Consider the following 13875-nt stretch of genomic DNA (forward strand, 5'->3'; position numbering starts at 1 on the left):
GGAATGATATAAAGGATTTGGGAATAACTGACTGTTAATTGGTGAAAGGAGGGAAAGTAAAGCTACATTATACTAAGATAAATTACAGGACTAAAATTTTAAAAGAGGGAAAGGATTTGCTGAAATGGATAACCGATCTAGAATACAAAAAAGGGAGGTGCGAGGAGGTCAAGGAAATAAGCTAATGAAAGTTAAGTAATGGGAAGATTTGCTGTATTTTTCTTTGTTTTTTCTTTTTTGTTTAATGGATTTTATTCCTCTGTTGTTGTTTTTTCTTTCTTTTGTATCTTATCCTTTTTTCTTTACCTATTGGGATGTGTTGTATTGTTTTTGGTTTAAAATGATGTTTTTTACTTTTTCTTGTTGTACCCCTTAAAACTTTAATAAATATTATTTTTTAAAAAAGAAAAGAAAGAAAGCCACTGGACTATAGGAGTAGTGGGAGATCACACCCTACTTCACAGTTTGCACGGAAACCAGAGGAGGGAATTTTGTACCAAGAGCACAAGACAGGACACTCCCTGGACTCAAACCGGCCTCACAAGCTTCATAAAACAGCTCCTTAGTAATAAAAAAGGATATATTTTATTTACACTGGCCTGGAGGAAACATGTTTGATACCAGGCAGAGGGCCTTCTCAGTAGTGGTGCCCGCCCTGTGGAACAACCTTCCACCAGATGTCAAGGAAATAAACAACTATCTGACTTTTAGAAGACATCTGAAAGCAGCCCTGTTTAGGGAAGTTTTTAATGTTTGATGTTTTATTGTGTTTTTAATATCCTGTTGGAAGCCACCCAGAGTGGCTGGGGAGGCCCAGCCAGGTGGATGGGGTATAAGTAATATATTATTATTATTATTATTATTATTATTATTATTATTATTATTAATATTATTATTATTATTATCATCACTACCACTCTGGGTAACTGGTTTCCACTTAACTAACAGATATTTAAATCTGGGTAACTGGTTTCCACCTAGCAGATATTTAATCTAGATTTAAAGAGGGGTATTGGGAGATGCAGCTTGGCATTTTGATGCCAGTGACATATAGGAAGAGCCTGCTGGATCCTGCCACTGGTGTAACCCAGGGGTCAGCAAACTTTTTCAGCAGGGGGCCTGTCCACTGGCCCTCAGACCTTGAGGAGGGCAGACTATATTTTTTTTTGGGGGGATGAACAAATTCCTATGCCCAACAATTAACCCAGAGATGCCTTTCAAATAAAAGCACACATTCTACTCATGCAAAAACACGCTGATTCCCGGACCGTCCGCGGGCCGGATTTAGAAGGTGATTGGGTCGGATCCAGCCCCCGGGCCTTAGTTTGCCTACCCATGGTGTAACCTGTTCTCACAGCAGCCGACCAGCTTCTCCAATGGGAAGCCTATGAGCAAGCCTTGGACACAAGAGAATAAGTGAGAAAAGCCTGCTATACCAGGCCAGTGGCCCGTGCAGTACATCATCCTGTACTCACAGTGGCCAACCAGATGCCTGTGGGAAAACAGGATCCGAGTGCCATTGCAGCTCTCCCCTCCTTCAGTTTCCAGCAACTGGTGCTCAAAAGCCTTGAGGTCTCCAACAATGGAGGTCAAAGCATAGCTATCATGGCTAGTAGCCATCCACAGCCCTCTCCTCCTCCATGAATTTGTCTAATCCTCTTGTAAAGCCATCCGAATTAGAGGCCATCACCGCTTCCTGTGGGAGGGAGTTGCATAATTTAACTACACATTGCGTGAAGGAGAAATTTATCTGTCCTAAATCTTCCCACATTCAGTTTCATTGGATGCCCATGAGTTCCAGTGTTATAGAAGTCAGACAGAGCACGGCTGCTGCAAAATAAATAAATAAATAAATAAATAAATAAATAAATAAGGCATGCTGGTGGGTGGTCTGGGGATGTGGCTCAACATGAGAATCCCATTGCAGATTTGTTTCCTTTCTTTGAATATATTAATCCCTCTGGCTTCTCAATCTTTATTGTCGTATTTCAATACCATTTGATAATCGGGGAAATACGATTTTGGGGGGGTATGCTGGTTTGCTGTTGTGTCTAATTTTTCCTTTCAAAGTATTTATTTTCATTTTATAAAGTACAGTCGTACCTTGGATCCCCAACGCCCTGGAAGTCAGATGTTTTGGCTCCCAAACGCCGCAAACCCGGAAATGATTGTTCCAGTTTGCGAACGCTCTTTTGGAACCCGAACGTCCGACAGGGCTTCCACAGCTTCTGATTGGCTGAAGCTTTCTGCAGCCAGTGAGAAGCCACGATTTGGTTTTCGAACATTTTGGAAGTTGAATGGACTTCCGTAACAGATTCCAAGGTGCGACTGTATATAGAAAAGAGAAAACAATTGTAACTGCAGGTGGAAATTGAAAAAAGAGGAAAACAAACTATAAAATAGGCACAGAGAATGAGCACACTTGCACAGGGGTTAATGTAGCAAGGTCTAAGTCAGGAGCATCAGCATTATCAGATTATCTAGTACGGGGAGTCATATAATATGCCCTATGCTGTAGCTGTGGTGTTCAGCTTATTTTTTAGTTGCTGGTTTATTAATAGCGTTTTATAGATTGCAATTGTTTCACTGATGATTTGTTAATTTATACGACTTACGCTGTACCTTTAATGTTCCATTATGTTCTTGCTATTTATTGTCACACACAAAAAGAACTTTATTGCGGCCAGTAGACCCGAAATACACGGTACTTGTGGTCTGTAAGCTGCTTTGGGAATTCATTTGAATGGAAAGAAATTCTGAGCTTGCTCACACTTCCACTGGTGCACAGGTCTGAGAGGTATTCTACCTGCCCCAACCACTTTCTCCAGGAAAACTCGCTCTTTACCACTGTATTGGAACTAACGTCAACCTGCAGAAAAACCAACTGACATTTGCTCCATTTCAGCAGTGAATCCTTTTCCCAAGGAGAGGAGCGGGACAAGCAGAAATGTGTACGAACCCATAGAAATACATTCACTCACTCAGTGTAATTCCAGATTTGCAAGACTTGTTAGAAAGGCCGATTTGCTGTTGCTATTTCAATGTGTTGCCTTTTTCCTTTCTCTTCATTGCTTACCTGCTTTATTTCAGTGTTGATATGCTTTTGCATGTAACAAAAACTCAATAGGAGGTTTTTAAGGAAGGCCTGCCATTGCAGCAGCCACCCCACAATAAGCAGCCACCTGGAAACACCCCACAAGTTGCAAGCCTTGCCCCAATTTGCTAGAACACCCCAGTGTGTGGAGTGATCAACACTCCAGTGTTGCTGTCAGCTGGATGGCTAGAGCATTTATATCCGATCTTAGGTTTTTCCAAGCAGCACATATAAGTCTCCCCCTCATTTAATTCCCACAACAGCCCTGTGAGGTAAGGCTGAGAGGCAGTGCCGGCTCCCCAATGCTACACGCAAAACTTCATGGCAAGAGTGTGGGGATTGGAATCTTGGTGTTTCGCAGGTCCTAGTCCCACACTCTAACCATTATGCAGGAGCAACATGATTGCAAAGCGCTGTAGCGACTACAGCGGCGTCGAACGTTCGCTACTGCCAAGCGATACCTAGATCGGTATCTGAGGCTTTGCGTGCGCTTTGAGTGAGCTCTGAGCCCGCGCTCCCGTGTGTAGAGGCTTCTCTGCAAGCTCCGCCGTCCGGCACGTGGTGGAACTGGGCATGCACATGTGCCGAGCAGTCGCCAGGAAGGCACAGTAGTGCCAAGCGGCCCCGGATCGGCGCAACCTTGCCTGCTGTGCGCAGTTAAAGCGCAGCTTGGGATCTCTTGAGGCCATCGAGTCAGACTGCCGAGCGGGGGAAAGCGAGAGCGAGCAAGGCGCGGCGCAGCGCTTTCAGGCGGAGCAAGAGTGCGGAGCCAATCTCCTCCCCGGAATCGGAGTCCAAAGGGGCGGGAAGGGAAGCGCATAAAACCCGAGCGAAGGCGGACCGGCTTCCTTCTCCCCCGCCCTGTCCACGATCCTCCGGAGGCGCGCCGGGCGACAGCAGCGGAGCCGAGCGCGGGAGCGCGCGGCGTGGCCAGCCTAGGGAAGCCACTTACTTTTACTGCTTCTATCCCACCAACCGCGACTTGTTGCTGCTCTCTCCGCCCCGGATTCAAGGGATCTTCTCGGCCGCTGCGCCGATTGGGCGACCAGCACCGCCGCTCCTCCCAGGCCTGCCGGCTCGCCAGCCTCCGTCTCCGCCCTCCCTCCGCGCCCGGGTTCACCTTCTCCGGGCAGCCCAGCTTGCCTCCAAAGCGTCCGTCCGTCGGCGGAGCTTGCAAGGAAAGGAGGGGGTGTGCGGGCCGCGGCGCTCTCTCGCCTCCAGCCAGCAGCCGCTCTCTCTCTCCCGGCTGTAACCTCAGCTCACCCCTGCAAGAGAGGCATCAGTTTGCAATTGCAACAGCAGCAACTGCCAACGGCTGCGTCTTCGCTCCGGCTGGGAAAGTTGAAAAAAACAAAAAAAGAACAACAACAAAAAACAGCGGACTAGCGCCTTGACTTCTGCGTTTCCCCAGGTGGGAGGCGGCGGACCCGAGAGGCCAGGGCCGACCGGCTTTTCTCTCGCACACCACCGACAACTGCACCTGCTCCAATTTAGGAGCGCCTCGCGCGTGCCCCGACGGCCCAAGGGATGGCTCTGCTGGTCGCCGTCGGAAGCTGGTAGAAAAGCCCGGTTCTCGCAGCTGATATCCCGCCCAGTCGAGGAGTCTCCAGAACCAACCTGCAGCCAGAGAAAAACACAGCGGGCTGACCCCCACTCCCCTTGCCGTCCAGCCACAGGAGAGATCATGGAGGTGCACGTTGGTCTGGGCAGAGTCTATCCTCGGCCGCCGGCGAAAGCTTTTCGAAGTGCCTTCCAGAACCTGTTTCAGAGTGTCCGCGAAGCGTTCCAGAACCCCGGATCCCTGCGGGAGGAGGCTGGCCCCAGCCACCAGGTGTCGGCGTCCGCGACGGCGGGGTCATCTTCCTCGGGGTCCCACTTGCAAGAGCCCAGCGCCCACCAGCAAGACCCGGCTTCGCCCACTTACTTGCCGCTGGAGGAGCAGCCCCAGGTGAGCAAAACGCTGCAGTCCCCCGATGAGCGGGAGGAGTCCGCGCCCTCGTCCGCACCGTCCTCTCTGGCCCTGCTGGGAGGCCCCTCTTTCCAGAGTTGCCCGGGGGACTTTAAAGACATCCTGGGTGAGAGCAGTCTTCTGCAGGCGGCAGAAGGAAGCGAGCCCCGCGGAGGAGGCGAGGAAGCCCCATCTGACAAAACTGACTACCTGGGGGAGAGCGCCAAGGAGCTGTGCAAAGCCGTCTCCGCCTCCATGGGCTTGGCGGTGGAAGCGCTTGATGCGCCCGGCGTCGGCGAGGTGGCGGCGACCCGCGGCGACTGCATGTTCGCTGGCGCGCACGCTCGACCCCTGAATCTGGGCGGCTGCAAGATCATGGAAGCCGAGGAGGGAAGCGCTGGCGGCGGCGCTGCTGGCGGCGAGGGCGCGCTGGCCATGGACGTGCCAGGACACCTGAGCCTCTACAAGAGCTCTCCGGAGCTGGAGGAGCCCTCGGGAGCCTTCCCGAACCGAGACTACTACAACTTCCAGTTGGCCCTGGCCTCACATGGGCGCATCAAGCTGGAGAGCCCCTTGGAGTACGCACCCGGCGGTGCCGTTTGGGGGCCGCAGTGCCGGCGCGCCGGGGACGTGCCTGCTGCCTTGGCGCCCCACTATGCCGGCCCTCCTGGCCCCGGCTGGCACCCCTTCTTCACCGAGGAAGGGCAGCTCTACGAAGGCGCACCCCCGGCCTCCTTCGGCTACGCCAGGAGCCAGGGCCCGCCGTCTGGACAAGAGGGCGCAGAGCTCCCACCGTCCGAGGTGTGGTATCCCGGGGGCGTAGTGGGCAGGATGCCCTTCGCCCCTGCCGCCGGCTGCATCAAGACGGAGCTCACCCCGTGGATGGAGGGCTACCCGGGGGCCTACGGAGACATGAGGTAAAGGGCTAACGCGCTCAGATATTCCTCGCCGAGGGCCGGTAGGGTTTTGCAAAACACTTGCAGGCAGATTGGAGGGGTAAGATCCCGGGTTTGCAAAAAGAAGAGGGAAGGATTGCAACCAGTATTCTTTTTTAGCCTGGTTTGAGGTGTGTGTGGATTGCATGACCTTTTGCATCTCCTCCTGCAATTTCCTTGGGTGTGAATTGGTGCAGGGCAGGGGTCCAAAGGAGGGCTTCGTCCTAATGGTTGCTGGTTCAAGGCCCACTCTGCTCTGGAGCTACTCGCAGGTAAATACCCAACCTGTCTGCTGAGCTTGCTGATCAAGTGTAGATAAAGCAAAAACTATATTAACCCCCCCCCCCCAAAAAAAACTTACCCCAGTTTTCTCGGGGTAAATCTTTCTTCAGTCTGACTGAATGTCAGGATTTGGGGGTATCGTTTAGAAATGTTGATTTCATTGGCTTTAGCAGCATTCTGGATTCCTAATACAGTTGGGAGTCCTCTGCATGAATGTAGCATTATTTTGTTGTTTTGAGCGAGGTTCTGGCAGAGTTCACTGCCGTTGCTTCTCCCATGACTCATCGGGGAAGGTGCTTGCGCCAGGATTTCTATGCTCTGAAACCAGGACTTTGAAAGGTGATTTAGCGATCCATTAGAGATATGGAGCTATGATTATTCATATTTAAATTTGCTCTTATCTCCCCCTCCTCCCCCCCCCACTTTGAATAGCCGAGTCTCTTTATAATAATCAGGGCCGTTTCAGTGTCGTTATTTTTTATATATAAAAAGTTGTCTGTATTTTGTGTGCTCCAGCGAGTTTCTAGAAATGCTGACAACAGCAGACGTAAATTAAGGTAAGTAAATTTGTGTCCATAAATGTGGATGAGCTCCCACTTCTGAATTCTCACCCCTTTAGAGACTGAACTGAAACTGCATTTTGAATTAAGCTGTGCTGCAAATATTATTTACACGCAAGAGAGATCTCATAGTTGGTTGACAAATATAGCAAGCGGTTAAAAACTTTTGCAAGCTACTTTCTAAACAGAAGGTTGTAAAATACAATTGATGTAAATAATTTAAACACATAATTGATCAGTATGGGCCTTTATATAAAGGTATGCATATGCAATTTTTTTTAAAAGAACGTTTCTTTTCTCTTTGCTTAGCTAGAGCAGGTGAGACATGAGATACTTGCTCTGGTGTTTGAGGTGTAACCATGCTTATTTGAGGGAAGCCCCAATGCACTGGATGGGACTCTCCACTTAACAACTGAACCTCAGTTGCTCAGTTGGTGGGCATTGGACTTTTACCCTTGCCACACACCCATTCTATGTCTGTCCCCCTGCAGCTGGTTGACTCAGCTGGACTTATGGGCTTTTTTAATACCTAGGTATCTTGTGTGCTGGTTGTCCTGGCACACTCCTTAGCTAGCCAGTGTCTATCTCACCAGTGGCACCTGTATTGACATTCTTAGTGGTGAGGCCATGAGTTTAAAATGAAGACAAGGATCAGGTCCTTCCCTTCCTAGAATCCAGTTGTAAAGGAACTCAGACTTATCGCTCCCTGAGTACCTCATGCCTGCTCTGGTGATGTAACAATGACTTCATTTGTTTGGGCAATAAAATTTCTGCCACTAGTAGTAAAGTTTCCACATCAACATTTATTATTATTATTATTATTTTACAAGCAACAGTCAAATGCAGTGCACTTTTATAGGAGTGGTGATGGCTTCCTTGAAATCAGATTCATATGATCCTTTAACAAAAAGAAACGTAAGCAAGGAGGTTTTAATCTTGGCTTCAGCTATATACGATTAAGGATCCCTAATTCCTTAAGGAGCGAGTCTCTTTCTTACAATCTGTTTTGCAGCCCAATCCAAAAGATCCTTAAATTGAAGCACTGTAGTCCTATGGACTACAATGTCGCTTGGAGTAGGATGCTAAAATGTGTTTATGCAGGAGGAAAAGCTATCGGTTTCACCAGAACTTATTTCTAGTGAATATGTACGTTTAGAATCATATTCTCAAGTGATTTTAAAATTACAGTGTTTGAGCTTAACCAGGTTTAGACAGATTTGCATTAGCGTCTTTGTTTAATATTTGTTTCATTTGATAATGAATGGGTTAGATTGTCAGCCTTCCCTATCCAGAGGCTGAGGTAGAAAGCACAAATAAATATAATTAAAACGAAAGAAAGCATGAATTGATCCATGTCCCAGAGGCTCATAGTCTGGAAAAACGTTGTGGACGGCCACAACCCAAGCCTCCCATAACATTTTACAACAAAGATACTGAATTGATAACTTGGGATCTTAATAAACTACTGCATGATTTTGCAAAGGCATTTAATCATTAGAGTTACAGGGGTGCTCTGCCTGTACAAAATGGCATGCACAAATTATATGTGGGACTCATCGCAGCCGAGTCCAGTGTTGCTTTTGCCTGATTGTGTCTTTATGATACACGTTGGGAGGAGAAGTGCTGGGTAGGGGTGGAATAATACAGTGGGGTGGGGGGAAGGCAAGAAGTTCTGTGCATGTTGATCGGTGAAATGTACAACCAGCACAGAAAGAGCCCCTTTGCGTGTAGGCGTGATTCTCATATCGGGCTGCTTTCGGTTTGAAGACTTGAACCGTCCGCCATTTTGTCCTGCTTTCTCAAAATGCAGCTCGGCGATATAAGCACGGCAGTTATGCTACCCTGAGCTTTGTCCTGCAGCTCCCCCTCCCCATTTTCATGGAAGGGGCACTGTCCAGATTTTGCCTTAAACTACTGGTGAGTAAGGCAAGTGGTATCTGTGTGGTGCTTGCAAGCATCTTGGGCGATGCATCAATGCTGACCCATAGAAGCTTTTGAGTCAGAGAAAATGGGGTTCATTGCTCGGGTCTCCCTGAGTCAAAAGTTGATTCACGTCTGCTATATGTCTCCACCACCTTCTTTTTTTGCCCTTTTATACACACAGCAAGAATCAGTTCTGCCCAGGCAAAGTGGAAATAGATAGAATTTAAGATTTTGCACGCCTAATACCTGGAACGGTGACCATAACATTTCAGTTGCTTCCCAAGAAGTCGTTTTAGGGACTTTTAGGGAGTAAGTGGTTTTAGATCCTTTAAAGCATTTAAATTCCCCTTGGAGTGCCATCCCTGAATATGCTGTATCAATTTTACATTCCCCACTCCGTGGGAAACATTTTGGGAGTTTCAGATGTAGAAATTAGATAGATTGCGGAAGAGAAGCAAACTAGTGTACCCAAGTGTGTATTTTAAAGAATATACTTTGTAAGCAGTTGATTACCCTTTCCCTTTGTAATACTTTTCTTGGGCTGTACCCAGCCCTCTGTGGAAACTAATGGGAAGGTTTCCCATTGATGTCAGCGGAGCTGAATTAGGCCTTTGCATTTGTGACTCCCAGTCCCGTTGCAATTTTTAAGAATTGCAATCTGAGCTGTTGAATAATATTTATTTCTCACATTATCACTGGGTGGTAAAGCCCACTTTCTTCAAAATGGAACAGCTGAATCTTGCTGGTGCAGACAGCAGGGGTAATGAATTGCTTACGGGCAAGTATAGAAAAGCTCATTTTCGTTTTACTGGAAAATGGACTGCAGCTCTATTGGACAGACGGCAATGTCTCCTCTCCCTCACCAACCCAGTCATAAGACCCGTAGTAAGAACTTTGGTGGTGGTGGGTGACATGATAGATCTACCCAAGAAAGCAAAACAGCTAAATGCAACTACTCAAATAAGTTATTTATCAAATAACATTAATAAAGTTTTAAAAAGCTAGGTGCCATCTGCACACTAATATATCTGTTAGCCCTGTGTCTTTTCCCGTAATGCTGCAAATTGGAAACAGGTTTATTTTTTACTGAGCAATTTGAGAGAAGACTGCCAGCTTGTCTCCCCCACCCCCTTATCATACAAAAACAAACAGACTAGAACATTGGTAGGCAAGCTAAGGCCTGGGGGCAGGATCTGGCCCAATCGCCTCCTAAATCTGGCCCACGAACGGTCCAGGAATCAGTGTGTTTTTACATGAGTGGAATGTGTCCTTTTATTTATAATGCATCTCTGGGTTATTTGTGGGGCATAGGAATTCGTTCATCTCCTCCCCCCCATATAGTCCTGCCCCCCCACATGGTCTGAGGGACAGTGGACCAGCCCCCTGCTGAAAAAGTTTGCTGACCCTTGCCACCATTTTTTAGACCCATTCATTTCAAGCAAATGCCGAAATTGTTTTCTGTTAAAACAAAAAGTAACTTTGGCTGGATCACTCAGTGATAATAAAAGCTCAGAAGGGACTGGGAATATTTAATTTCTTTATTGCATATTTAGCCCCCCTTTCTCGAAGGAAGCTCAGGATAGTGTGTACATAGTTCTCTTCCCTCACCCCAACATATTACACCCTCAAAACAACCGTGTTACACTGCATAGCCAGAGGTGCTGGTTAGCCCACCAGACAAAAGCCCAACACCCTTGACAACCACATTGGGTCTCATGCTCGTAGAATCACAGCACCCCCGAGTTGGAAGAGACCCCCAAGGGTAATCTACACCATTGTACGGAGTGGCACATTGGCTGAACGAAAATGCTTGTGGCAAGAGCATGGGCACCCTGCACTGTGCTCTCCAGGTGTAACTGGTCTCCCAGCAGACCCAACCAGCGGTGCCAGTGGCCTCCATGTTGGCTACCCCTGAACCAGAGCTTGCAAAGGCACACCCAGCCTTGGCCTCTTTTATTCCCGCCCGCCTGCCACCACCGCCATCTCTTGCCATAAATGGATGTAGTGCTGTGCACATTTCCTAGGGAGACAGCAAAACTTGTGGGACCTGTTTTCCAAATAGCTTGCTTTGGATCGCGCGTTGCATTTTATTAATCAGGTTTATCACTCTTTACCTCCAATTATTTCCCAAGCTGGCAGTTACTTTTAGGCTTGCAAGAGTTCTCGCCAAATGCAGATTAAGGTTCCTGCTGAGTAAGGAGGTTAGTTGCCTCTCCATCACCTTTATTCTTTGCGGTGCTTTAAATGCCACCTGACAGCGAGAGTGGTGGCTGCTTCATTTTAGCTTTGCACTCTCCCGGCAGCACAAGCAAAGAGCATGTGTGGGGTGGGATTGTGTGTGGTCTTTTACCCTCCTTGATGTTATGTGCAGATCAATCTCCTTAAAGGTTATTTATTCCCTTGGGAGTGAAGTTGCTGTGTAGCTTCATAATCTGTTTGCCCTGTGAGTAGCTTTTGATTTTCTCTTGATGTGGGGAGATTAGCGATGAATAAATTGCTGGGGCTAAGATAAGGATTTCTGATTTATAGGTGCTTTTCTTTTTTTTAACTCTTCTTCAGTGGATAACCCAGTTGCAGCCGTATGGGTTTCTCCATCCTTTGTTCCTCCTCAAGTCCTTTCAGTGGAGCGAGCCTGTCACATAAACAATATTCTGCATTTCGGAAGGACGGCACAGCCAAAAACAATTAAGCAAATAGCTCTCCTGATGTTGCAGCGGGGGAATGTTGGCCATGAGGACAGGATAGTCTTAAGGCCTGCATCTAACTTAAGCCTAAGTTTTGCACTGTTAGCCCTTTCCAGTCTGGGTGGCTTTTCTGGGGCTTAACCTGCCTTCAATCCAGGGCACTTCTTTGACCATCTTTCCCTAAACCTGGGCTCAGTACGGCTTGAATCATTGAGGAAGCCTGCATAGCAAATGTCCGGCACTGATCAGTGCTAGAGCAGATATTCTGTGGTATGTTGAGTGTCCTGTACATTTTCAGTGTCAGGACTAAGCCCCAGGAGTTCCCATGTAATTCTGAAGACGCAAATCCAGGCATTTAACAGATTAAAGCTTGGTGATAAATAACATTATGTTGGGTTTTCTCACTTACCCCTTTTCCTTTGGCTAGATGTCCCTTCCAACTCTACAGTTCTATGATCCTTTCCTATAGGGCTGGTAATCGTTACGTTTGATGCCTCCTTTTTAAAACATTGTGATCTGGCACTGTTGAGCTGGGAATATTTTATCAGGAGGCAATCCCCACTGAATACGTTAAGGGTCTTTTTATACACGCATCTACCCATGTAAACATGTCGCCCCTCCCCTTGGGCCTGCAGGGTCTTTTCAAAGCAACTTCCTAGCCTTTGTCCTCTTGGACCAGAAGCCTGCACTCTTCACCCTTTTTAGACCACCTCGGATGACCTCCACTTTTCTGCTTTTTTCTTTCACCTGCTCTAGGTTTTGTTTTGTTTTGTTTTGTTTTAGGTTTAAAAAAAATCAAGACCCACAAAGGCCATTTTGCAAACTTTCCCTGTGGCATTTTTAAATCCTGTGTCCCCCCACCACCACCACTTTTGCAGACTTTGCTGTTCTCCCTCCGTGTCGGTTTCTGCCACGCTTCATTTTTCAACTGCTTCTTTATTTGTTGGAAGGGAAATAGGTCAGTCCAGTTTCCGTGGAGGACGAGACTTGGTCAGCTAAAGGGGAGCGGGGGAGAGAAGTTAATGGGCCGGTTTGTGAGGCCTTCCTTCACCTGAAGGTCATTGATCTGAACCGAGCATGTCCACGCTTCCGAGCAGAACATGACCATTTCCTTTTCTGTGGTGCCTGCGGGGTGCACTTCTGGCATCAGCTGCAGTCGTTATGGAGAAGTCATTTTACTCTTGGAAAAAGAACCTCATGGTCTGTTACCCGCAGCTGGAGTCTGTTGTTGTTGTTGTTGTTGTTGTTGTTGTTGTTCGAAAGGTAAAACGGTTTACTGACCAAATTGCCATATGAGCCGAGGCCCAATTCAAAGCTTCAGGTTTGCACACATTGTCTCTGTTCCCGCTTGCACAGTTCCTCATTGGTAGCTTTATGCAGATTTTTTGTTGCAAGCCCTCTTACTAATTTTTCATTTTTTAACAACAACAACAACTTGAGGGAAAGCAGAGAGGACGAAGTACACAGCAGAGAGAGAGAGAAATCCAAGCACATCTGGACTGTGTTCAAGGCTGGTTATTATGATTCAAGATATTATTTTTCAGAAGTACGCCAGCTTCTCATTCGTGGTTTCTGTGCGGATTTATTTATTTATTTTTAAAGAGTGTGGCCACCATTATATGACTGTGCTTTCGCTGGAATGCTATCAACTACATTTCATGTTTAGTAACAGGAATGTTCCAATCTTGGATTGAAAGTGGTTTATGAGAGATAAGCTTATAGACAGACAATTAAAAAATAATAATGGCGCTCTGATCGTGTTTGCTTCAGGCTTTTTTTAACGACAGAATGATCCAGCTGCTAACTTTAAGTGGACTTGTAGCGGGGAGGACCCCTAAGTGGACTAAACAAATTAGAGAGCAGCTTAGAAACATCTAGGTGGGCGCATATGGCCATTCACTGTAATCACATTTCCCCTTATCCTGCTACACTCCTTTCCCCCAGCCATTTATTTGTTAATTAGCGTCTTACTTTTTAAGTCCCTGTTGTAAAATAGATCGCAATCTTTCCAGAGTGAGTTTTCTGTCTTGGTGTGTGTTTTGTATTTGCTTTTTTTAATGGCAAAACAATATTGTTAGGTTTTGCTTTTTGCGACCCGTGGCTCAGAACTGAATCCTAACAAACGTTACTAGGAGAAGATGCCTTGTAGTTAGGTTAATAATTGTAACAAATAGCAAAGCTATTTATAATGCAGAAATAAGAGGAAACTAAAAGATATAGCAGGGTCCTTTCTCTAGATCTTTTGTTATCTCTACTCTTTTTTTCTTTTCTTTTTTAAAGCAAAAAGTCCAAGTTGTGTGTTTACAAATTGTGCTTTCAGGTTGCTCTGCTGAGGTTATCTGGTTTAAGTGGCATTTGGACCAGAGAGTCAGACATTTTCCCACAGCTCCTTAACTGTTTTGTTTTCCCCAGATTGCCTGGTGAACAACGATGGTGTTTTATGGACTTG

General features: G+C 46.8%; 1 protein-coding gene across 2 annotated transcripts in view; it reads left to right on the forward strand.

The window, feature by feature from the left end:
- Positions 1–3946: 3946 nt before the first annotated feature.
- AR (androgen receptor) overlaps positions 3947–13875 on the forward strand; it is a 237338-nt gene continuing 227409 nt past the window's right edge. Inside the window, exon 1 of one of the 2 annotated variants that reach the window (XM_083722171.1) lies at positions 3947–5959. In XM_083722171.1, coding sequence (XP_083578297.1) covers positions 4779–5959 — 1181 coding nt within the window. In that variant the 5' untranslated portion in view covers positions 3947–4778. The remainder of the gene's footprint in view (positions 5960–13875) is intronic. The other variant, XR_014560169.1, reaches the window with a different exon arrangement.

Source organism: Podarcis gaigeae (assembly GCF_964106915.1).
Source record: "Podarcis gaigeae genome assembly, chromosome: Z".
Classification (NCBI taxonomy): domain Eukaryota; kingdom Metazoa; phylum Chordata; class Lepidosauria; order Squamata; family Lacertidae; genus Podarcis; species Podarcis gaigeae.